The sequence below is a fragment of the Eulemur rufifrons genome, chromosome 7 (genome assembly GCF_041146395.1).
Source record: "Eulemur rufifrons isolate Redbay chromosome 7, OSU_ERuf_1, whole genome shotgun sequence".
Taxonomy (NCBI): Eukaryota; Metazoa; Chordata; class Mammalia; order Primates; family Lemuridae; genus Eulemur; species Eulemur rufifrons.
This window is the reverse complement of record NC_090989.1, coordinates 121,818,426-121,844,361: the sequence shown is the minus strand read 5'-3', so window position 1 is coordinate 121,844,361 and position 25,936 is coordinate 121,818,426. Positions and strand designations below refer to the sequence as shown.

Genomic DNA, 25,936 nt, shown 5'->3' with positions numbered 1-25,936 from the left:
TGAGGACAAAGATTCAGCTCCACGGGCAGGATTTTATTAAAAATAAGCGGGCAAATCATTATTGAGCTTTTTTATTTTCTCTCGGCTCACGGCTCAGCAATATTCTTGTAATCTTTGGGTAGTTTAGTCGCACATGATTAAGCAGGGAGATGCATTTTTTTTTCTTTTTCAACCAAATGAGGGTAAGAAAATTCATTACTGAGCATTTACCAGGAGACTCTAGAAAGGAGGAAAGGAAACTCTTACGGGGCCTCCATTCGGCACCAGACAAGGAACCTGCAGCTTCATTGAGGCTCTCGTTTAATACTCATCACGATCCAACGAGTCAGTTATTATCCCCAAGGTCAGAGAGCTGGTGAGCGGCGGAGCAGCGACAGGAGTACAGATGTGATGCCACAGTCGACGCGTTGCCCACTCTGTTGCCCTGCGACAGGCAGCAAAGCAGTGGACCCCAAAGACAGGGCTGTAGGTGGCCGGGCAGGCAGGGCCGCTGCAAGGAGGAGGTAGGGTGGCCACGGGCCCCGGAAGGGTGTGAGTGAGCGGAAGGGTATTCCAGGCAGAGGGAGCAACGTGTGCAAACACACAGAGGCAGGGAGATAAAACGCTTGTGAAAAGGAAAAGAAGCAAGAGGCCCAGTTGCCATGGGGGACACACTTGGAGGCCCCCCAGTCTGAGCCTTATCAGGGAAAACGGAGCCAGACACAGCATGGGAGGGGAGGGGTGAGTGGCAAACACTGTTCAAGGAAGCTCCCTGTGGCTGTCAGGTTGTTTTAAACCAACACCTGTCTCTGGAGCCAGCTGTGAAGGGAAAGAGGGGTGGACAGGCTGCACGGCGGGGTGGGGGCAGGCGCCAGAAGGAGCATAGATTCTCACCCAAGGGCAGAGGGGGCTTCAGAAGGGTCTTACGCACATATGTTCACAGGTAGTGTGAACACATGTGGCAGTTCATAATTCCCGTGGTGGGCTCATAAAATACTCCCTATCCCATGTGCTCATCTTACACTGCAACCCTGACACTCCGTCACGGGGTGAATCCGGGTGGGCCTGTGACGAGGGCAGAAATGGCACTGTGTGACTCCCAAGGCCAAGCTGGCAAGAACAGAACAGCCTCTGCCCGGAGAGCACTCACGCTCACACACCTCAGAAGTGCGACCTTCAACCCAGCAACCATGCTGTGAGGAAGCCCAAAGTAGCCTACATGAGGGAGACCATACGCAGATGCCCACGTAGCAAGAAACGGAGGCCCCCAGCCAACAGCTGGCGTCAACCAGCAGCCCTGCGAGTGAGCAAGCCTTCAGATGACTCCAGCCCACAGCCCACGAGCCACCTTCAATGCCGCATGGAACAAAGACAGGCTTTCCCTGCATGCCCCTGCTCAAATTACAAATTTGTGAGCAATGTAAATATTCTCACTGTCTTGAACCACTAAGTTTTGGGGTGGTTTGTTACACAGTACTAGGTAATCAGAGCAACAGACCTGTGCTTTAGAAAGAAAACTTATACTGCTTGGGAGAATGGCCAACCAAGGCCAGATGGGAGGCAAGAGTCTGGCCAGAGATGGAGGAGCTCAGTGAAAGCAGAGGCAGTGGGGCTGGGGAGAAAGAGAGCAGAGGAGGGGGACAGGACCCAGCAAGTGGTCAGACCCAGAGGAGAGCCCAGAATGCCTCCCTGCCGTCTGGCTTTGTGACCAGCAGATGATCGAGCCATTCCCTGAGCCCAAGTAGATTGGATGAGGAACAAATACCAAGCAATCACCTTAGATTCAGGTCACCCATAAAAGCCTTCTTTATAAATGTCAGACCAAAGCACAAACACTGGCACTGTATTCAGAAAAATCAATTAATAATAATCAATCCCATGAGCTAGGGATCTAAGCTTATTTGTCATTATTGGCATCACCTTGAAACAGTTACTGTCTTGTCCGTGTGTGAGCTGCTGGCCCAGGGGTCTTGCGCACTATCTGTCCAGAGGAGCTCAGCCCCACACACCCTGAAAATCCCACCAATGCAGGAAGCACTGAATGCCAGCCCTGCACCATCCGCTATCAGCCACTCACTCCACCAGCCCCCCACTGGCACCATCTCAGCGGCGGGTCCTAGGTAAACAGATTTTTGTATATTCTGGTGGCTTCTACACGGCTGCAGAGGACAATGAAGCTTCTCTATTTGGTGAGCAAACACCCACTGGGGGCTCACTCTGTGCCAGACCTGAGCTGGGCACAGGATTCGTGGTGGCAAAGCAGAGGCACATCTGCCCTTGAGCAGCCCCCGTCCAGCGGCGGAGCTGGACTGAGGCGGAAACACCTAAAATGCCGGGCAACACGGTGGGAGGGCTCCTCCGAGGCCCACAGAGAGGAAAGGCCCCTCTCTGCTGGGAGAAGCACAGTCACCCCCCAACCCCCTGTTTGGGCTGGGTCTTGACTGGTGGGGATGGGGGAGCAGAGGGAAGGCACCCTGCGGAGGGCTGGACAGAGCCATGGTGATGTGGGCTGAGGTGCCCTAAGCTTAGTCATGTACCGACATTTCCCCCACGGCTGCCACGCGAAGCCAGACCCACTCAGGACCTTGGGGTCAGTGCCTGTGAGGACTCCTGGGCTTGGCTTGTGCCCAGGCCACAGGCTGAAGGCTGAGTGGACTGTGAGGCCCTCGACTCCTGCTCTGACACCGCCACCTTCCATGAAGGACACCTCTCCTCCCCGTCATCTCCACAGCGGGTGTGGGTGTGTGGAGACACTGCTGTGAGGGCCAGAAACAGGGCAGAACATGAGGCAAAGCACAGAAGTTAGCTGGAGACTCTGTGGAGGGTTTGCCAAGACCTGGCAGAAGGTGCACCACCCACCGGCCAACCTCTCGCCGAGCCCAGCCAGAACCTTAGCCCACAATCTGCTCTTGGCTGCAGGTCCACGTTTACCACCCACACAGGCTCCTCAGAGCTCCTGGACAACCAGTGGGATCCTGCCTGGTCCTCTTGGCATCTTCAGAGCTGGGCCTGGGGCCTGGCATAACTCATTAACATTTCTAGGTCACACTGGGGGCTTCCTGCCTCTCCCATGCCTGTGTCTTCAGGAGAGCAGTCCCCATGCCAGGGAAAGGGTCTCTGCGCCCTCGGCCCACAGCCCCCATCAGCCAGGCCCATCTGAGAGCGTGTCTGTGGCTATCAGAAGGAGGTCCTCAGGGCAGACGAGGCAAATAGGCTTCCTCACGGTGCAGTCCAGCAACCCACACCTAGGATGGACCTGCTGACTCAGCTGTGCCATCAGCTCAGTTTCCAGAACAGAAATGGAAGCTGCTGAGTGAATGTGGGAAGGGCCTGCAGAGGAGCTCAGCCTTTGCCCCGGGAAGGAGACCAGGCCACCCTGGCCCAGCATCCCTGCTGTACAGGGGCCTCAGGAAGCCTCCACCATCCTTGCAGCCTCTGCTCACCAAATCCCCCATTACTGGCCTAACTGTGGGGTGCATGGCCCCCAGACCCCGCCATGACAACAGTAACAGGTAGAGACACCGGCTACATCTGTCTGAGTCTTGTTTCCTTTGGCTCTTTTTTTATAAAACAGAAAATCCAGCCCCATCCTTCCTGAAAGGCTGATAAACCTGGGGGCCAGGCTCCCCGCTCCCAGCACCCCACCCGGCCACTGTGTGCTCCGAAAAGTGGCCCAGACCAGGACATGCAGCTTCGGCAGCTCCACCTGAGCCCTGAGGGGCTGGCTGGCTCACTGTAGGCTAAATGTGGAAACACGTGAAAAATCCCATTTCAAACCATTCCCCAGAAGACTCAGACAGTAATTAAGAAATATGCAAAGCTCTTCATTGGACACTTTAATTAAGTGTGTTAATTCCCTCTGCCAGAGGACGCTCAGCCGCCTGGGCCTCACCCAGGGAAGATGGAGTGGGGAGGGCAGAGGGGAGGAAGGGATGGAAGGCAGGGGAGGGAAGAGGTGGTCAGCAGGACAGGGTGCAGGCTGGTCTGGCCCAGGCCCTTTCTCCTGACCCATGCCTGACCACCTCACTTCCCCACTCAGCGTCCTATTTCCCTGTCCTCTCTCCAAGCCCAGGGACCTCAGGAAGCCAGCCCATCAGAGCAAGAAGGAGCAGGATGAGTATGTCCTAAACAATCCCATCAGCCTAACAGTCTACAAAGGAAAGGCAAAATAAAGTAAGGTCCCTTGTGACCAGGAAACCTAACACTCCAGACGGGCAGTGTTCCCAGTATCCAAGAGCCCACAGGGTGTTCCCAGGATGGCCGGTCCTCCAGGTGTTCCTGCTGAACACCTTCAAGGCAGCCCTGGGGTTGCCAGGGACACGATGGCCTGCTGGGCTCCACATGGTGACTGGCTGGGGACTGGAAGGTTCAGCCTCAGTTTCCCTTCCTATACCAACACGCTGGCTCTCTTCCTGCTTCTTTTCCTAGAGGCTCCACCTTCAGCACAAGGAAGCAAGTTCCAGGGAAACAGGCTGTCAGCAGGGCTTGGCTGGGAGAAGCCCCACCCTCGGGTGCCCAACCAATGCCTCTGGCTGCCACAGAGGGAGGGCACGCCGGCTCTCCTGCCTTGTGCAAAGTGCCCTCATCTTTGCTTTCCTCTCTGGCTTCCTTTCTCTTTTTTAGCTTCCTCAACCAGGTTCACTGAGGTATAACTGACAAACAAAAATGGCATATATTCAAGGTATACAATGTGATGTTTTGATATATATATAGTTGAACCTTGAACAATACAGAGGGTAAGGGCACTGACATCCCGAGCAGTTGAAAATCTGTGTGTAAATTTTGAATTCCCCAAAACTTAACTAACAGTTAACCTTCTGCTGACCAGAAGACTTATTGATCAGTCTTGATTAACACATATTTTGTATATTACATATATTATATGCTATATTCATATAATAAAATAAGCTAGAGAAAAGAAAATATTATTAAGAAAATCATAAGGAAGAGAAAATATATTCACTATTCATTAAGTGCAAAGGTCTTCATCCTCATCATCTTCATGTCTGAGGAGGAAGAGGAGGAGAAAGAGAAGGAGGAAGAGGAGGAGCTGGTCTTGTTGTCTCAGAGGTGGCAGAGGAGGAAGAGGTGAAGGAGCTGGAAGGCAGGCAGGACAGGTACGCACACTCAGTGTAACTTCTATTGAAAAAAAGCCACCTATAGGTGGACCCATATAGTTCAACCCATGTTGTTCAGGGGTCAACTGTACACATATAGTCACGTGTTGTTTAACAATGAGGACAACTTCTGAGAAAGGCAAGGCGAACGACTCTATGATGTCATTAGAGCATCACAGAGTGTATGACGGTGTAGCCTACCACACACCTAAGCTACATGGCACAGCCTCCCGTTCCCAGGCCACAAACCTGCACAGCATGTTGCTGCAGTAAATACTGTAGGCAGCTATAGCACAATGCTAAGGATTTGTGTACCTAAACATATCCAAACATAAAGTACCATAAAAATATGGTATAAAACATAGAAAATAAACGGAGCTTGCAGGACTAGAAGTTGCTCTGGGTGAGTCAGTGAGTGCACACTACTGAAGACTTTATAAACATTGTATACTTGGGCTACACTAAATTCATTTTAAAATATTTTTCTTTCTTCAATAAATTAAACTTAGCTTACTGTAAGTTTTTTACTTTATGAACTTTTTAATTTGTTTTAATTTTTGACCCTTTTGTCATAACACTTAGCTTAAAACACAAATGTTATACAGCTGTACCAAAAATATTTTCTTTCTTCATACCCTTATTCACTAATTTTTATTTTATTGTTTCTTGAGACAGAGTCTCCTTATTCTGTCACCCAGGCTGGAGTGCAGTGGCGCAATCACAGCTCACTACAGCCTCGAACTCCCGGGCTCAGGTGATCCTCCTGTCTCAGCCTCCTGAGCAGCTACAGTAGGCTACAAGTGCATGCTACCATACTTGGCTTATATCCTTATTCTATAAGCTTTTTTCTATTAATTTATTTTTTTACTTTTTAAGTTTTCTTTGTTAATAGCTAAGGCACAAACCCACACACTAGCCTAGGCCTACACAGGGTCAGGATCAGTATCACTGTCTTCGGCCTCCACATCTTGTCCCCCTGGAAGGTCTTCAGGGACAATAATATACACGGAGCTATCATCTCCTATGATAACAATGCCTTCTTCTGGAATACTTCCTGAAGGACCTGCCTGAGGCTGTTTTATGGTTAACTTTTTCTCAATATGTAGAAGGAGTACACTCAAAAATAATGATAAAAGTATAGCATAGTAAATACTAGGTGATAGGAATTTTTCAGCTCCATTATAATCTTATGGACCACCTTCATATCTATGGTCCCTTATTGACAAAAACACCACTTATGTAATGGAGGACAGTATATACACTGTGAAATGATTACCACAATCAAGCTAATTATCATATTCATCACCTCACATAGTTAGTTACCTTTGTGTGTGTGTGCATGTGTGTATGTGTGTGGTGAGAATATTTAATGCAAGGTCTACTCTACCAGACACAGAAAGACAAATACTATATGATCTTACTTATAGTAGAAATTTAAAAAGTGGAACTCAGAGAAACAGAGAGTAAAAGGGTAGTTACCAGGGTCAGAGGTGAGGGAAATGGGAAAATGTTGATCAAAGGGTACAAACTTGTAGTTATAAGAAGAGTCAGCTCTGGAGACCTGCTGTACAGCATATGGTGACTCTAGTTAATAATAATATACCCTACACCTAAATGTGCAAAGGCCCCAGACCCAGCCTACATGCTAGTCTTGGCCTCAGCCCTTCCCTCCCGAAGAGCCCCGTGAGTTCTCAGGACATTGTAAACCATCCCTGCCCAACCCACATGAGGAATGTCCAAGAGAGTACACACCTGACTTGAATTTTCTCTCTACTCGTCCAGCCAAAGCAGACTCTCAGGGAACTGGGGACAATCCTTTCCCGACCTAATGCAGCCAAATCTGCTGTGAGGACTAATGGCTTTGGGTACGTTGCCCACAGCGTGCATCCCACTCCCTGACCCGAAGGAGTGTTGGAGTCAAGAGTCAAACCCAACTTCAAAGTCAGGCAGAGGGGAATTGGGTGCACTGGCATGGAGGGAGAGGCTGTGCTATTGTATTTGGCATGTGACTACTTTGTACAAAGAGTTCTTCTCATTTAATTGCCTGAGTAAACTGTCTCCATTTTTCCCAAAAAGGATTCTTGATGACTCATGAAAGTAAGATTTTAAAATATAATTGTTTAAAATAGTATCAGAACATAGTAGCTATGTATCAATAAAAATGTTGAATAGCCTCCCAATTCCTTTGAATACCCCTGCCACGTTTGCGGAAGTCCCAAACCATCCTCCCTCATGTAGGAGCCTCCCTACAGCTATCTTATAGGCACATGACTTAGGTTCTCCATCAGATGCTCACACAAGACTCAACCAGATTCCTATGACATGAATCTGGTGAGATGGAGAATTCTCTCTGGATTCCGCATTCAGGGGAAGCCATGATGTGGGATTCAGCATTACTACCTGTGAATACCCAGCATGGGAACTGTGTCTCCCCTAGACCAGTCCTGGAAGACTTTAGCTGCTGTGCCAAGCCTGGTCTCTGACCCTCCCAGGGACTCTGTAAACTACTTAATCATTCCTCTAATACATTCACTGTTCAAATCAGTTGAATAGTGAGAATAGATATCTTTTGTTTGCAACTACAAATTCTGAGAGAGAGATATAAGGCAAAGGTTAGGTAAGCTAAAAAGAGAAAGCTGGAGAAGTTTATTTATAGAAATATATCTCAAAACATCTTTCCCAGTTATTGAAGTCAGGTTAAGAAATTTCCTAAGTTCCCTGGAAGTCAAAGGGAAAAAAAGGAAGCATGACCAAATTGTAAAATTCACAGTGTTCATGAGATAAAAGCATAACAATTGTTAACACTGAGCTTTTAAAAATTTATTTATATATTTATTTAATACTGAGCTTTTCATGAGTTAAGCAGCAGAAAGTTCTCAAAAAGAGTCTGAAATGCAGAAATTGTGTTGCCACTTAAAGAGCAAATTTACATATTTATATAATCAACTGGATGGATATCACTGATGAAAATCAAGGCTGATAACCAGACCACGCAACACTGCCCATCCAAGTCAACGTTCCCAGTCAGGGCTCAGACCAGTGTCCCCTGCAAACAAATGAATACATGAAAGACCAAGGTCCCAAGACTTTAGCTTCTGGTCAAGTTGGAGTAACAGCAACCAGATTTATCCTCTCACTTGAAGCGATCAAAAAACAGAAAAAAATATATGAAATAACAATTTCTAAGACACAATGGATATCAGGCAGTGATGACCCCTGAGAGATATGAAACAAATGAGGTGGCTCCACAGATGACTTCCTTAAGAAAATTTCAGGCCACAGCACAGAGAGTGTGGACCCAGGTAGAACCTAGTGGACGCCCTAGGCTGAGGAGATGGAGCTGAGAGTCCAAAGAAAACAAAGCAGAAAATAGAACACCAGAGAGGAGGGAGATAAGAAGAGAGAGAAATGTAGAGATCTGCAAAGGGTCCCTCTCAAATCTTCAGTTGAGCAGTGATCAACAAATATGTATGAGGAAACTACCTGTGGCTGGGGGAACCCCACGCAGTGCTTGGCATCCACACAAGGCTGGAGACAATGCCTGTTCCCACCAGCCAGAGTGGAGAGCCTCATCACGCATGGGACACTGCGGTGAGGACTCAGAAGTGCTGTGCCTCACAGTGGGCCATGATCAGCCATACACTGAGCACTGCTCTGGCCCCAGCTAACAAATCTTAAGAATATTCATAGGAATACAAAAACTATCCAGTACGCAACATGGCAAAAATCGCAATGTCTGGCATCCAATAAAAAAAATTATCAGATGTGCAAAAAAGCAAGAAAATAGATCCAGAAAACAATCAGTGGAAACCAACTCCAACAGACAAAGATGTTAGAATTAACGGATAAAGACACTAAGAAAAAGCTATAACTCTATTCCATATGTTCAAGAAGTTAAATAGAGATGTGCAATATATTTTTAAAAGACACAAATCAAAATTCCAGAGGTGACAACTGCAATGTTTGAGATGATTAGACAGATTAGATGTTGCAGAAAAAAAGATCAATGAATGTGACAACAGTGATAAAAAACAATCTAGAATGAAAGACAGTGGGGAAAAAAAAAGAATAAAAATAAATAATTGGAACACCAGTGGCCTGTGGGATAATGTCAAGTGGTCTAAAATGTGTAACTGGAGTCTTTGAAAGATGAAGGGGGAGGCAAAGACAGAAAAAATATTTGAAGAAATAATGGCTGAAAATACTCCAAATTTGAGGAAAATTACAAAGCCACAGATCCAAAAAGTTCAATGAACCCCAAGCACAGGAAACATAAAGGAAACTACACCAAGGCACATCATAATCAAATTGCACAGAGCCAGTGATAAAATCACAGAAGTAGTCAGAGAAAAAAGATACACTATGTATGGAGAAATAAAGATAAAGAGGACAGAGAATTTCTCCTGAGGAACAATGCACACGAGAAAACAATGGAGCAATATCTGTAAGGCACTGAAAAAAACCTGTTAACCTAGAATTCTTTTTTTATTATTATTCTTTTTTGTCTCTTTTTTTGTACTCATTTTTAAATTCTGTTTCTTAAAATTTCTTTCTTTTTTTATTTTTGCTCCTCTAACCTACTTCAGAGAAAGACTGCTAACCCAGAATTCTATATCCAGGAACAAGATGTTTAAAAAAGAAAAGTGAAATACAGACTTTTTCAAACATACAAAAGCTGACAGAATTCAGCAGCAACAGACCTTCACAATAAGAAATGTTAAAATCCTTCAAGAGTAAGTGACATGATACCAAGTGGAAATGTGGATCTATACAAAGGAATGATGAACTCTTTAGTTACCCCAGTGTCTTAGCTGTGAGGACTCAGAGTCAACACACCTTCTTCAGGGTTTCTTTTTTTTTGAGACAGAGTCTTGCTTTGTTGCCCGGGCTAGAGTGCCATGGCATCAGACTAGCTCACAGCAACCTCAAACTCCTGGGCTTAAGCGATCCTACCGCCTCAGCCTCCCAAACTAGCTGGGACTACAGGCATGCACCACCATGCCCAGCTAATTTTTTTTCTACATATATAGTTTTAGTTGGCCAGATAATTTCTTTCTATTTTTAGTAGAGACGAGGTCTCACTCTTGCTCAGGCTGGTCTCGAACTCCTGACCTCGAGCGATCCACCCGCCTCGGCCTCCCAGAGTGCTAGGATTACAGGCGTGAGCCATCGCGCCTGGCCCTTCAGGGTTTCTTGAAAACCACCTGAGATCTGACCACATGGCGTGTGTGGGCTGCAGAGCTCCTCTAAACCATGGTCAGACCACCCACAGTCCGAACTGCCTCTGCCTCACTGGGTCTTCCCAAACATTCTTGGCACCTTCAAAAAGGTGTAGGGTCGCCCCGCCAGGACCCAAGAACAGCACCTGCACCAGTGAGCTTTGAGTGCTAGCCACCCTCCTCCCACAGCTCAGACAACAGGAGCCCTCATCCTCTCCATAGCACACACAGTGATGCTCTGCCATAGCTTCCTGGAGAAGTAGACTGGATGGACAGAAGGTACCACCTTTCAACTGGTTTGAGGCTCAGGCCCAACTCTGCCAATCATATCCATGTATGTGAGCAGTCACATGGGTGCTGTGAAGAATTAATTCATAGTGAGTATATGTATGTTGTAGAGGAGGAGGAAGCCAAATTCTCACTACTAGCTGACCTTTTCACAAGGGTGGTGTTAACGCAATTCAATAGCTTATTTAACCGACAGGAAGTCTTGGCACATCCAACTAACATGGAGTTTGGCAAAGTAGTGTACATGCTCACCCTTTTCTTCCTAAGGCTGAGTGCTGGCGGTGGTGATGACAAAAGCTTCAGTAATAGGGACAGACGGCTGGGGTAGTGAGAATGGGTGGGCAGGGTGTTGAGAGCACAGCTTGGATCTCCCAGGTTGTCAGCTGAGGTCAGTCAGAGGGCCTGTGCCAGGAAAAGGCTCATGGACCCACAGCCTCCATCCACGGGGGCACAGCCATGGCCTGGCCATGAGACTACACTTGCTCAGGCAGGTAGAAGGAAGCCTTCAGACCATAGGCTGATGTGGGCAGTGCATCACTGCAGATGCGCACCCCCTTCTCAGAGGAACCCCTGGGCTGGGCAGTGGTGGTGCTGGCTGGCTAACGCTGGAGGTCCTGTGGTCTCCATGAGCATAGCGAACAGTCCCAGCACTTCTGCAGACCCCAGCTTCTCTTCCTGTCCTTGCATACAACCTCATGAAGCCTGCTCACTGCTGCTCACCTTGCTGCTTTGCCAAGGAGGAGAGGGGAACATGCCCAGCCTCTGACCCTCTAAAGCCAGCTACTGAGAAGAGCACAGGAAGGATAGTGAACTTCTAGACCTAACTATTCAATCAACAGAAAGAACCTTCCTCCTGCCCTCTGGATAGACTCAATGTCACCTGCTCAGGATTCATTTGGGAGTAGGGACAGCCTTTCCAGTGAGGTTCAGAGACGAGAACCATTGACTCTGCAGTGAAAAATGCACTCTAGATTCCAAGAATCCTGGGCCTGGGAGTGGGTACAGGACCACCTGGCAGGCAGGAAGGAACACTGCATGTCCAGTCTCTATGGGCCAGAGACAACTGCTGGTCAGGCATTGGGGTGGCCAGAGGGCCAGGCCAGGAGAGAGAGCAAGGGGAACTCGGTCAATGTCCAGGTCTGTCCCCTAGTCTTGGATGCCTAGGCACCAGGACAAGGAGATGGCAGTCAGGCTTATCCTGTCCCTGTCCTGCAAGCTGTAGGTCCCTAAGGAGCCTTTCTCAAAAGCAGCACCCCAGATGGTGTGAGCCATAGAGGACTCTGGAGCTGATCTTGTCAGATGAGATGTGAAGGCAGAGAAGAGGGGCCACTTTCCCAGATCACATAGCACCAGGATCATGGCCAGATGCTATCTCTTTCAGTGCACAGCCAAGAGCCTGACCTCAGAGGCTGCTCTTCTTAACTCCTGCCACTAATCTGAGCCCATGAGACTTACCGACAGACCCCCGCCTCATGAAGCCCCAGTGGAAATACATAACATGGGAGGTGCCAAGGAGCAGCAGAGAGTAAACCACACTAGGCCCTGAAGCCCAGCTTCTGTAAGGATCACAGATGGCAGCGGCCTCAGAATACCAAGTCATGGCAAGAAGGGCCTAATGGTCCAGACCTACATGTAACAGAGGAAAAATCTGAGGCTGAGGAAGCAGAAGGGTTTGTTCGGGGCCACACAAAGAAAGAACAATAGCAGGTAAGAACCAGGGCCTGACCCCCAGTGGGTACTTCTCGGGTTGGACCTGCCCAGCCACTTAACCTGGGGCAGGTCACAGCCCTTCCTGGAAACTCCAACTCCTTGTCTGCAAAATGGGGGCATCTCTAAGGTATCTCCTCCCTCTAAAATCTTCACCCCATCTGTATCTGTATAAAAAATACTGCCAGTTTAGTGGGTTAAAACAATACATATTTATTATCTCACAGTTTCCGTGGGTCAGGGAGATGAGTACAACTGGATTGGGTCCACTGCTCAGGGGTTCACAAGGCTATAATCAAAGTATCAGCTGGGCTCCAATTCTTTCTGGAGCTTGGGGTCCTCTTCCGAGGGTATGTGGTTGCTGACAGAATTTGGTTCCTTAATATTTGAGAGCTGCAGGACTGAGGTCCCATTTTCTCGCTGGCTGCCTGCCCGGGACTGCTCTTATTTCCTACAGGCCACCCATGGTCCCTTGCTGAGGCTCTCTCCCAGCATGGCAGCCTACTTCAAGGCCAGCAAGAGGAGTCTCCTAAAGAAACATGATCATAGGAGTGACTATCCCACCACCTTTGCCACACAATGTAACCTAAGTGAAGGAGAGGCACCCTGTCACCTTTGCCATACTATACTGGCTAGAAGCAAGTCACAAGCTCCATCTGTACTCAGGGGAGGGACCTAGGCAAGGGTGTGACTCACCTGGGGTCACCTTAGACTATATATGTCACACCATCTCACAGCCATGGTTTCCTAAGAGATGCCACCTTCACTCCTCACTCTGCCTCTGCCTTCTCTCTTAGTGTGGAGAACTGGGCTGATCACCTGGAACAAAACCTCCCAGGTCGCTGCCTTAAGACTGGGACTTTCTCTGCTGGCCTGGGCAGAGGCAATGGGTGGGCAGGGGCTGACCCTGCTGTGTCTACTTCATGAGAATTTGCTGCTGCTCCACCCAGTTCTCCCATGTCACACCCTGTCCTCCCCCAGGCTGAGGGGGACGGACGAGCAGACACTGCTGTCCAGACACAGCTCCAGCTAAGAGTGGTCCTTTGGCTACATGACCAAAGCAAGAGAGGAGCGGAGGTCTTCTGGCCCAACATCGGAGTTCTGCCCTCTTCTGATGCAGGTGGAGGGAACCAGGGTCCGTGGGCTGGCTGGGCATCTTTTCCAGCCTGCAGTTCACATTCTAATCTGGGTAGCAGCCTGCAGTGTTTGGGCTGAATGCTGGGGAGGGAAGGGGGTACTTAATGAATCAGAATCAGGAGTTTCCAGATCCTGGTGCTACAGGTAGGATCTGTTAATATCCTAAAAATAATTTGGGAGTGGTTTCTCCCCTAAAAACAAACACTTCTTGGAGGTGTGTTCTCTACTTGGAGAAAAGCTTAACAAAACAAAGATCTCCTGGCCCCAAGACCCAACTCTGCACAGCAGTCCAGAGACAGTCTTGGAACTGCAGGGTCACAGTGGGGTACAGCCAGCAGCCATGGGGAGGGGGAGACAAAACTCAGTCTGCTCCTCAAAACCAGCACTGGCAGCCCCAGGCAGTGAGCTGAAGAACACACTCCCTCAACGCCCAAGGCAAGGTAAGAGCCCTTCTCTCACTCTTCCTGCTATGCTGGGCTGGAGCTCCTCAGCCTGCCCTCCAACACAAATACGGAACTGGGCACATCATCCTGTGCTCAGCTCCATGGGAACCTGCAACCTTTAATTCGGTTTGGTCAGAACTCTAGGCTGGACAGCATCCCTCCTAGAGCTCAGGCCACTCTGGCTCCTAAGGTCCTTGTATGAGGCCACAAGCCCTGTGACAGTGGCATGCCCAGGTCTGTTTGTCTGGCGGGAGGCAGAGCATCTGTGCACATCTTCCTCCTCTGTCTCAGTACTTCCCAGGTCTCTCCTACCCCACACCTCTTGCTTCCCCTGTTGGTCCTTCCTAGCCCTCTCCCTCTTTGGGCAGGGGAAAGAAACATATGTTCTAAATGCCTCCCTCACTCTGTTCCATCCTGCGATGATCACTCTCCACTCATTGACAGGGTCAGGACAGAACATTTTCTCTTCCTCTCTCAAAATGAGTACAACCACGCCCAGAGGGCAAGGTTTTCCTTGCCTCTAAGGCCCTGTCTCTGGTGTGCAGGCCACAGTGCAGCTCTCCAATCCTGAACCATGCTCGGGGGCAATGGGAAAAACAGAGGGCACTAGAACAGGTCAAAGCTGAACCGAGCAGCTCAGGGCCTACTTCCTGGCCAGTTTTTCTCTGGCCAGCAACTCCAGGCAGGAAGACACCTCTGCTAAGAGCTGAGAGGGCAGCTCTTCTCGCCCACTCTGCTCTCATAGACAATTAATCTGGTATTGCTCAAAGGGGCCAAGGGTGGTAATTGAAAAATACCATAGTCCCTCTTTTTTTTTGAGATAGAGTCTCGCTCTGTTGCCTGCGCTAGAGTGCCATGGCGTCAGCCTAGCTCACAGCAACTTTAGACTCCTGGGCTTAAGTGATCCTTCTGCCTCAACCTCCTGAGTAGCTGGGACTACAGGCATGTGCCACCATGCCCAGCTAATTTTTTCTATATATTTTTAGTTGTCCAGCTAATTTCTTTCTGTTTTTAGTAAAGACCGAGTCTTGCTCTTGCTCAGGCTGTTCTCGAACTCCTGAGCTCAAGAGATCCTCCCACCTCGGCCTCCCAGAGAGCTAGGATTACAGACATGAGCCACCGCGCCTGGCCCCACAGTCACTCTTGATGCTAATTAGGGTTCTCTCCACCCACCAGCTATACTGGCAAAGGAATACCCGGCTGGTGCTCAGTAACCTCAAAGGGCACTGCCTGTGAAGAAGACAGGAAGAGCAGGGAGCCCAGGTCACCAGGCCTTTGGAGGGTGTGGGTTCAGACCTTGAGAGCAGCTCATGAGCTGACCCATGGGCAAAGGCCTGCACCAACTGACCTGAATGGGCTGCTTCCTCTGGGTTCGGGGTGGGATCAAAATGGCACCCTGGATTGAGTTTCTGTCTCCGAGGCATGGAAGTGAGCACTCCCCTATACAATGCTGCTCTCCTCAGGGCCTCTGGAGCTTGCTGGGGAGATGAAAGCCAGCAGAGAGGAGTAGGGGAAGTCATCCAAGCAAGCAAAGGAAGGGAGTGTCCACTGGAAGAGGAGTCCAGTGAGGGAGGGAGTGATAGGAGGCTACATAAGAGGGCCAGGAGGGCTCATACAGCCAATGACAGAGCAGGGGGGCAGGGGTAGGGGAGGGCTCATATAGCCAATGACAGAGTACAGGGGGCTCACACAGTCAATGACAGGATGAGGGGGCAGTTTACACAGCCAATGACAGGATGGGAGGCTCACACAGCCAATGATAGAGGATGGGGGGCTCACACAGCCAATGAGAGAGGACAGGGCGGGGCTCACACAGCCAATGACAGAGAATGGGAGGGTCACACAGCCAATGATCAGCTTTTCTTTATATACCAGATCAAGCCTGAGCAGGTGGCAGAGGGGGAGAGTCTGGAGGGACTGCCAGCAGTCTTGCAGAACACCCCTGGAGTGTCAGAGAAGTCAGAGAACCCAGGGCACTGTAGAGTTAGGATGGACAGAGGAGCTTAAGGTAGCTGGTTTTGGTACATCTGAGTACAGTGTGGCCTTGCAGAGGAAAAAAGTTCCTCCCCTACAATCCTTCATTGTTCCTGAGGCCTCCCTCTACAGGGAAAGAATAAAGAAAATATATATCTCCAGTGGAACAGAGCTTCAGAGCCAAAAGGAAGCTTAGGCTTACACACCCTCTCTATACATTCCATCCTCTGAATGTTCCTGGCCTGATCTAGTTCAGCCACCTGGATCTCCTGCCTCCAATCGGACCACATTCTGCCATGACCCCTTCTGGGTGGCAACCACACCCCTCCAGGGCCTGACCCTGCTGACTTCTCCAGGCTCAACCTCTTCCCCCACACTCTCCCCACCTGCACCAGGATCCAGCCACCTTGAACCATACCTGATTCCCTGGAAGCCCCAATCCCTTCACTGCCTGGACATGGCCGGGCCCTCTGCCCTGGGTGCCTCCCCTTGTCTGCTGGTGAATTTCTGTTCACTGTGCAAAACCTCCTCTGACTCCCCTTTCCCTGACTCCCCCAAGCAGACCACGCCCACAGTCTTGCTTGTGTACATAATATTCACATGAACACTGACTCAGATTTGTTGCCTGCTTACCTTGGGCCAACTACTGCTCTGAACATTTCACATGCCTGAAGGCATACAATCACAACACACAAAATCTCTGCCCCTGCAGTCCATCTGGGCTGTGCTCCTTCAGGGAACTAACATAGCTGTGAAGATGAGGTGCTCTTCCTATGAGCAGTTTTAGTGGCCCCGGAGGAGCGGGCAGAGTGAGTCTGTCCCCCTTCCTGCCAGCCTGCCTCTGAGCAGGGATGGAGAGTGGGGGATAATGCCAGCCAGGGAGCCAGAGACCTGGGCATTCTGCCCAGCTCAGCAGTGACTGCTTCTGGGTCCTGCCATCTGTGTCAAAGCCTTCACCTCTCAAAGCCTCACTTTCTTTATCTACAAAATGGGATAAACAGCTCTTCCTGTTGAATCATGAGGATGTGAACCCTGTATCTCACTACACAGAAATCAATGATTCTTAAAACCTCGCACTGTACTTCTCTTTCCCTCACCATCTACAAGGAAGAAGGGGATGGGGGTTGCTGTCACTATTTTGCTAACAAAATTACCTATCACTTAAGCTTCTATCATGTGCCATGTACTGATGCATTTGATCTTTGTGGAACTCCAACAAGGTAATGATCACCTTACTGGAAAATGAGCACAAGTGGTCCCGCTGCATCCCAATACCATCCAGGGAACAGGGGGTGGGCTGAGATGGAAGCCCGGGATGCCGGAGGACCGATGTGTTGATAGGGTGGGAGTGGGAGCTGGGGCCAGGTCTTTAAGCCCTGCTTGGTCTGCTGGGGACACTGCATACCCCTCTTGGCTCCGGCCCTTTCCCTGCTCTCCCTGCTTACCTGGCCCACCTGGCTGCAGAAGGAAGTATCTTGGGCTAAGAGCACCTGGGAGGTGTCACCTGCTCTGCTGTTCTCCTCACAGGTCGTCTCTGTGTGGAAGAAACACTTCCTGGCAGCAGGAAGTGCAGGAAAGCCCCTTCCCTGTTGCCTGGCAACCAGAGCCAAGCACAACCTCAGGAGAGGGGAGCCAGAGTGCCCTGGGGGCACACCAGGCAGGACCACAGGGAGGCCAGGAATGCCTCCCAGGAGAGGAGGTAGCAGCCTGGAAAGGATCCTGCACGTGGGACCCCAGACAGCTCTGGGAGAAACAGCAGAACCCCTGACCCCACACCCTATTCCTGCAGCCCCTCTGGCCAGCAGCCTGCTTGTCTTCAGGCTGGGAGTGTTACTGGCTTGGCATCATACTTGCAACTGGAACTGAATTACAGAAGCAGAGTTAGAGCTCTGTTGGCCCAAGGGGTCGCCCAGTCCAGCAGCCTTGAGGAGACACATGGAGAAAGCCAGAGATGGCTGGGCTTGTCCGGCACACAGCCAGCCAGTGGCAGAATCAGGGTCTCCAGGGCCCAACATCTCCAGGCCTGGGAGGTGGCGGGATGTGGCCAGAAGGGTTACCTGCCTCCCCCACCCCCAGGTGGGTACCAGCCATTTAGCTTGATTGGTTCTCCTCCGGGCAGTCATGAGTCCTCAGCTAGAACCTGGGCAGTGGTGCTCCTCCATGGCAGTGGGCAGTATTCAGCTGCCCCCATACGCCCTGTCAACTCTCTTCAAACCACCCCAAATATGCAGTTCATTCCAAGAACACAGGGCCTGCTGTGCAAAGCCAGCCTCACTGGACTCCCCACTGAGTCCCTGCTTCCTCCAAAAGCACCCATTGCCCTCCTCCCTGCAGGGTCCCAACACCCCTCGCTAGCACAGACAGTGCTGGGATCTGCGGGATCCTCTTCAGCAAGAGCTTGGCACCGACATTCCCTGAGAGGCATCTAGGGCAGACCTCATGTCTGTCAGACCTCAGTGTTCTTCTGTCTCCTCCTCCCCAGTCTTGGGCCTTCTTTTGAGGCAGGAAGCCCAGCAGTTCCTTGTGTTCCTGGTTCTGAATCCTAACTCTGCCACACTAACAGCCAGTCCTTCGGCAGGGCCAGCTCTCCAAGCCTCTGCCTCGTGGCCAGGAACATGGAGGTGATCCCGCAGCCATCACAGTGGGGCTGGGAGGACACAAAGCACCCTCCGACAGTGTGAAGCCTGGGGCGTGGGAGCTATTCAATAAATGCCATCTGAGGTTAACTTAAGGAAGGACACAGACGGCTGTTCTTTTTATATATTTCCTAACCTTTGCTTTAAAGGCTCTGTTCTGCCCTCAGGAGCAAGGTATGATCTGCTTTCTCCAGGACTTGGGCCTGTCCCTTGGATATGTCAGCTCCTGGGGACAGGTAGAACCTAGCCCAGAACACGTGGTCCAGTCACCTGGGCTCCCACTGGCCTGGTTAGCAAGAGATCAGAATAAATAACTTTTTCTACTAAAAATAAATCTATCATTTCCACTAAAATGATAAAGTATTCATAGCAGTCAAGATTTACTTTTTAAAAAGATCTCAGTTTAGGGCAAAAATTATGGGAATGATGAAAAAAAAATTTGAAATATAAACCCGAAGACATAGTAAAGAGCCTCCTTAGGAGTTTTGAACCTTCGTCCTTTTCTCCTCTTGTTCCAGGAAACAAAGACTGGCGTGCCATTCCAAGTCCCCTCAGGGCTTCAAGTCCCCAGGCCCAGCCTGGAGCCCCATTCCCCCACCCCCAGCCTGTCTTTTTGGCCCTAACAAAAGCTGCCCGTCACAGGGCGTGTCTGGTACTTCTCCCTGGCAACCTCCACCAGAGCTTCCCCAGCTTCTGTTCTCAGCAGTGAGGGATGGAAAAGGATGACAGACAGCAGTCTGCCCAGTAGTCATCCCTGATGTTTATGAGTTTTGCTGTTTTACCTAACCTTCTCTCACCTTTCCCAGTGGTTCTGTCCAGCAACTTCCCTAAATTATTTACACTGAGACAAGACAGCCCTGCACACTCAATGGTTCATTCATTCAACGGGGTGGGAAGGACAGGCAGACTCTGCAGTCTGCATGGGACACAGATGGTGCCACCCTCGGGCCTGCCCCGGGCAAGTCTGCAATGTCGGGGGCAACACCTACAAGAATAAATATTCATGGCCTAATTTTAGGGATATAGTGAGGAATAAAAGGACAATGAGGTTATTTTGTTCTATTTTAATGTGATTAATTATAATTTGGGGGCTGCAAATAACAATAATCAGATCATGCAAAAGATGGTAATTACTATTGTATCTGCACAGCCAGAACATATTCTAACAGTTTCTTTTTTGTCTGCTAGCAAGTTCTCTTGTTATCTATCATCAGAATTGAAGGTGCCACTTTCCTCTTATACCAAGTACAGGTTAATTCTCATCTTGGAGTCTGTCTGACTCTCTCTCACTAACACTCACCTTTAAACAAAAAAGCAAATGTTTTGGGTCTATACTCAGCATCCACAAAGGGGCCCCCCTTCTCACGCCAGCTGCTGAGGAAGGGAGAAGAACCAGGAGGAGAAAAAACAAGAACAAGACACCATGGCACAAAGCACCTTGGGGGTTTACCCAAGATCTAGTGCGCCTCTCCCTATCTCTGGTGGCCTGGCTACTTTCCTGTATTTCTTCAGAGACTGGGGGGGGTAACCCAAGAACTTCCAGTTCTTTGAGATGAACTTCGAGTCCAGCATGACCCAGGCTAAATGATCCAATCCTCTGATTCTTAAGTGTTGCTGGTAAAAATCTGCCTTGATTAAACAGCAGGTGTCAGGATGACGAAAGCCTATTTCAAAGCCACTTCGACCCCCTTCACTTTTAATCTACCTATGGGCCAACAGCACATCTCACACAGCCAAGATAATCTCATCATTTTCAAATCAAGAAATTTAATAAGCACATGGAGGTGGGGAGGGGTAAAATGGTGACTAAGACATAGTCCTCTGAAGGTGCTTAAAATTCAGTTACGGTTTTTGTATCTGAAAAAGTAATGAACATTTTAAAATCCTTAGTTAACAGAGACAACAGAAAAGAGGTCATGGGGCAGCATGTGATTGTTTTTAAGAAATGCTCAGAAAAAAACGAAGCTATGCCATGGTGCCTGGCCAGGTGGGCTGCTGTGGAGCTGGGAACAGAAGAGCAAGGGGGCCTGGGAGTTGGTGGGGAGAAGGAAGCTTCTCGGAAGGGCTGCAGGCATAACCACCAGGCCAGCGAAGGGCTCCTTGCAGGAGGGCAGTGGTGTGGCCAGGGGGAGGGCAGGGGGCAGGCCGGGCCAGGCCGTGGGCAGAGGAAAAGGCCTTCCAGGCAGTGGGTGCCCCTGAACACTCCTTAGCCCTTAACCGGAGAGGAATGGGATGAAAGTGTGGGGACAGCCCCTACTCAGCACCAGGAAACCAACACTGAGAGTCACTCTTGTCCTCCTGCAGCTCCACCCCACACGCTTTCCACACAGTGGGGAAGAAGAACAGACTAGGTTCTCTGGAGACAGTGGCTCCTTCCAAGACCTACTCCCTGCATGCAGCCTAAAGATGAGTAGTTGCCTGTTGCCCATAGAAGCATCTCCTCTGAAGCCTACGGAAGCCACCTCTCACACCAGCCCCCAAAGGCGGGTCAGATGCCCCTGATAAAGGCTCTGACAGCTGCTGTTCCTCCCTTGTCATGCCTCTCATAGACCTGTACTGTAATTATATCCACAAATGTCTGTGCTCCCAGTGGACTATAGGATCCATGAGGGCAGGGACACACTCAAAAAGTAAATGAATAAACAGATGATGGAGGGAGGAAGGGAGGGAGAAAAATGGGGATAGGAAGGGATGAATGAACAAATGACTAAACAACCAAAGGACAGCTGCCTGCAGGGTCACTGCATTGCACAGCTAGCTCCGGGAAATGCTATTCAGATCATGTTTAATGTGGACAGCACCTCCTGCAGCACAATTGCTAGGGGCAGGGCAGGGAGGTGGCTGGTCAGAGGGAGAAGCTGGCCTGCTGGCCTCAGCCAAGGAAAACAGACAGAGCTTTCTTTGTGTCTAGTCAATCTTCCTGCATCCACTGGTGGAGTCTCAGAGAAGGGGAGATCAGAAGAAGCCAGAGTGCAGCAGACACATCCCTGACCCTCCCTTCCCATCACACATACTGAGATGGCTGAGTGAAGCCTCAAAGCCCACAGGATGCCATTAGAGCTTAGGAGGAAGACGTGTGTCCCGCAGGCCCACTCTCCTTTTTCAGACACCTGCTCCTGCCTGTCTTCTCTGGATGTCATCAAATGCCTGGTGGGACTGGTGTATGACACCCACATGTTCCCCAATCCACACAAGGACATGCCCAGTAGGCCAAGAGAGCCATCTGGCACCAGCAGGGTTGCACAGCCTCCCTGCCACAAGGAAATCCCTCACCCTGGGTCCATAGCACCCTCCCCACAATCGCACCCTGTGCCAGGCTGACACTACTGGCCAGCTTATATTCCACAGGCCAGAGGACAATAGTCACTCTGCTACTAGGAGGGGGTGGTCTCCCGTCAGCAGGAGGTATTCTCTCTAGAGTGGCTCCTCAAGGGCTTCCCATTCAAACCAGTTACCTGGTATCTTTGACAGCCTGATGCCCACCTGGGATTACCTGTCCCAAGAAGTGCTCTTCACCCTGCTCCATGCATGCCACTCCTCTTTGGAATCCAGCTGCCCTTGCCCACTGGCCTAGAGAGATGCCACCACTATGCCAGGCAGTGGAAACAAGAGAAAACCACATCCCTACACTCCTTCTCCTAACCTCTCTTAGAGCATACAGACAAGCCCATGCTGCTCCAGAAGGCTCTGCCAAGCTCAGCTGGCCCAAGTCCCCCATATACAAAAGGTAAGGGACCTCTGAGGTCCTATAGGAAGAGAAAGCCAAGGTGGGAGTGAGGGCCAGACCTCAGGATGCTCCCTCTACCACACAGGCTGCAGTGGAGGCTGGTACAGAGGACCACCAGATGCAAAACTGCGTGCAGGCAAGGTGGAAGAAGTGGCTCTGGTGGCAATTCCCCATCCCACCAGGCTTAGAGATGAACAGCCCTCCTACCTAACTCTGGGACCTCGTAAGCTTTGTAAATCCTAAGGTAAACAACCCAATAACCACACCACAAAATGAAAGAGGTTTTTCAGGGCCTTAGGGCTCCCTGCCAGTAGGGACCAGGGTGGCCAGGAGCCAGTCTCACTGATGGCAGTGCCTGTCTAATTTCCAAGGGCCCACAACCCTGCCCCTGACCAAATAGCCTAGCATTCCTACCATATCAGGTCACCAGACCCAGCCGTAAGCCTGGTCAGACAGTGGCAACCCTCACCCCCTCTCAGGGAGGCTCCCCAATTCTTGGCTTCCCCAATTCAAGGTCATATTATTTTCCAATGACATGATAGTGAAAAATAGTGGACTGGGAACAGGAGGTGTGGACTGCAGCCCCAGAAGGGGACTCTGGGCAGGCCCTCCCCTTTGCCTGGGGCTCAGACTTCCCATCCCAATGAGGGCTAGGTGGAGGGGTAATTTCTTAGGCTTCAGCTCTCACTTCTGTGATTTTAGGAGCAAGGGGGGTTTTCAGGGCTCACCAGGGACCTCAGCCCATCAGGGATTCTGAGGGAGACCAGAGTTTTCACTCAAACTCACCAGAGACATTTTCTTATCAAATCCCTGGCCCTTTCTGCAGCTTCTCTAGACTTAGAATAAACAAATGTTTGTTGAGAACCTATGGGGGTCCAGGCACTTTGAGAGGCACTAGGGAAACATGAAGGAATAAGACAACTGTCTTCGAGCAACCATTTTTCAGAGACAAAAAGTAAGTCACAGAGAGGCCTCCAATTTTGCTGAAGGCAACAGAGCAAAAAATTCAACTCCCAGACTGCCTGATCCCTATAGGTTCTCTCCCAGGGCTCCAGGCTAGGTCAGACCAACTCTGGGTTGTGAAGACCACCAAAATCCCTTCCAGACACAGGGAAGAGTCAGCTCTGTAAAACTCGGATCGAATAATAAAAAATCAGAGTCTAGAATATAGGCTGGCTGGCTGAGTTGATCTTGTTCTGAAATGCTCAGCATGGCCCCCAAACTCATCTCCATGTTTGGGCCTGGCAACCACCTTCTATCCATCTCAGGTGATGAGCATGAGCAAACAGGAGCCGGCCACGTGACCACCATAATCCTCATGTACACTCATCACAGTAGCACTATTCCTGGCCTACCAGGTCCTCCCACAGTTGCCTTTCTCTAGGCCTTCCTTGTCAGACAGGCACCAACCCAGGTGAACAGGACTGGTCTGCAGAGCCAGAGCCGGGGGTCCTGCTCTCCAGGGATGCCTTCTCCCAGAGCAGAGCTGACCAGGGCCCAGCTTGTCTCCCTGCGCCCCGTGGGAGAGGCCTCTGGAGGGATGCTCTCAAAGCCACTCTTTGCTACAGGTGGTAGAGGGGGCGCAGCTCTTCAATCTGGGGTGTCAGAGATGTTTTCCTGGGGAGGCTGCTGGGCAGCAAAGAAGCTGTTCCTCTCCCCCTTCCCTGGCTCTGGCCAGCTGCCACAGTGACCTCCCCTCCCCCAAGAAGGGCGGTGAGCTGGGAGGTGGGGGTGGGAAGAATCCGCCCATGCTCCCAAGAAGGGCGCTGGGAAGCCAGGCAGGGCGTGTCGCCTGGGCCTTTCTCTGCCCATAGCTAGGTTTCACAGCCTCTTGGTGTAAGGTGCCCCTGTACCATCCCCCAAATCGCTTCGAATTAGGGTACCTCTCGCTGTCATCCCCCAGACCCCTGAACACCAAGAAGGCTAACATGCTCCGGCGAAGGACAGCAGGTCTAGAACCTTCTGCGCCCAGTCGGACGTAAGCCAGGGGAGGTAGGCGTCCTGTTTCCCCACAGGCTGCACCGCTCTTTCTGCACTGCTCTTTCGAGAAGAGACAGGTGTCGGTCTATACCCCCGCGGCCGTCTGTTCCAGGGCCTGGATGTGCCCTTTCGCATGGTTCCTGGCAGGGTCCGCAGGGAACCCCTCCAGTGCAGTGGGGTGGGGGCAGGCCAGACCCCAGCCCCACCTCGTTCTTCCAAGAGGGGCACCCGTCGTTCCCCCACCCCCGCCTGCACCCAGCCACCTGCGCGGTCGCCCGCAGCCGGTGCCGCAGTGCGAGCTAGCCAGCGAGCCCGGCGCTTTCACGCCTCAGCCGGCGCCGCGGAGCGAGCCGCCGCCCTCCGGCCTCCCTGCCGCGCCGCACCTGCACCCGCACCGCAGCCCCCCACCCAGATCCCACCCTCACCCCGACTCCTGGCGCCAGCGCCTCCACCGTCCTTACCCTTGGCCCCTCCCCAGCCCGGCCCCGCCCGAGCCGCCCCGACCTCCTCATCCCCATCCCTCTCCTCCACCCGGGCACGGAGGGGCCTTTCCGAGCCAGGGCCGGGGGTCCCAATGGCGTGGGTGATTGGGCGGCGGGGGCTGACTCGGCGCCAAGCCAAGAGAATAAGCCAGGTACTTACCGCTCTGCTCCCCCAGGAACACCAACTTGAATTTTCTCAGTGGATTCCCAAAATCTCCCCCTGCGGACATGGTGCTGGCAGCCGGGGCCGGGAGAGAAGGAGGAGGAAGAAGCGAAGGAGCAGGGAGGGGAGAGGAGGAGGGCGAGGAGAGGCGGCCGGCGGTGCGGGAGCCGGAGGGGGAAGGGCTGGCTGCGCGCGTCCCTGACTCCCCAGCTGCGTCCCGGCCCCGGCCTGCGGCTGCGTGTCCAGCAGCAGCGGAGGAGGAGGTGGAGGAGGAGGAAGGCTGGGGCTGGGCTGCCGCGGGCGGCGTCGGCTGCGGTGAGAGGGGCACGCTCTGGACGCCCGAGGCGCGGCGCTGGCGGAGCGGGGCGCAGGGACTGCGCGCGGGGCGGAGGAGCGCTCTCCAGAGCCGCGCCAGTCGGCCCCCTCCCGCCTCCGTCCTCCGCCGGCGCCTGCGCTCTGCGCGCTCCCCAGCCTCTGATGTCATGCGGGGCCCGCGGTGCTGCGGGGCTGGGGGGCGTCCGCCCGCCCACCCCGAGCCCACACCCGGGCAGGAGAGAACCGCCACGCTATGCCTCTGAGAGCCTCCGGGATCGGGCCGTCGCTATTTCACTATGTCTCTCTTCCCCACTCTATCCCTGTTTTGAACCCAGAAAAATGACGAGAAATTGTCAGAGGACATTTATTTCTGGTCTTTTAAACCTAGATGCCAGTCCTTTCCTCCACCTCCACCTTTCCTCCACCGATGCACAGTGCAGTAGTCCGACGGGGGCGGAAAGGGAGGAAGGAGGTAGGGGGAGAGCCAGGGTGTGGTGAGGCGTCTCGGAGTGGGCAGACGCGCATACCTGGTGCACCTGGCTCAAACGGGGCTCGACTGTCGCCCCGTGTGGTCTCTAGCCCACCGTCTCGTCCTAGGCCCAGACCCTTTATCCAGGCAGCTTCTCTGGGGTCCGTGGGTGCCCCCGCAGAGCTGACCAGCGAGAGGAGCTGCCAACGTAGGGCGCGCCTACCTCAGACAAACTGCTCTTATTGATCATTTAATGCTAAATCCTAACGTACCCCATGGGAGAGAAGGAGTCCTGACGCC

The 25,936-nt window shown here is 51.5% G+C and overlaps 1 protein-coding gene across 2 annotated transcripts in view; it reads right to left on the bottom strand.

Moving 5' to 3' along the window:
* RAB6B (RAB6B, member RAS oncogene family) overlaps window positions 1-25,066 on the bottom strand; it is a 60,001-nt gene extending 34,935 nt beyond the window's left edge. For both annotated transcript variants that reach the window (XM_069473227.1, XM_069473228.1), the window contains exon 1: window positions 24,850-25,066. In XM_069473227.1, coding sequence (XP_069329328.1) covers window positions 24,850-24,919 — 70 coding nt within the window. In that variant the 5' untranslated portion in view covers window positions 24,920-25,066. The remainder of the gene's footprint in view (window positions 1-24,849) is intronic.
* Window positions 25,067-25,936: the final 870 nt, after the last annotated feature.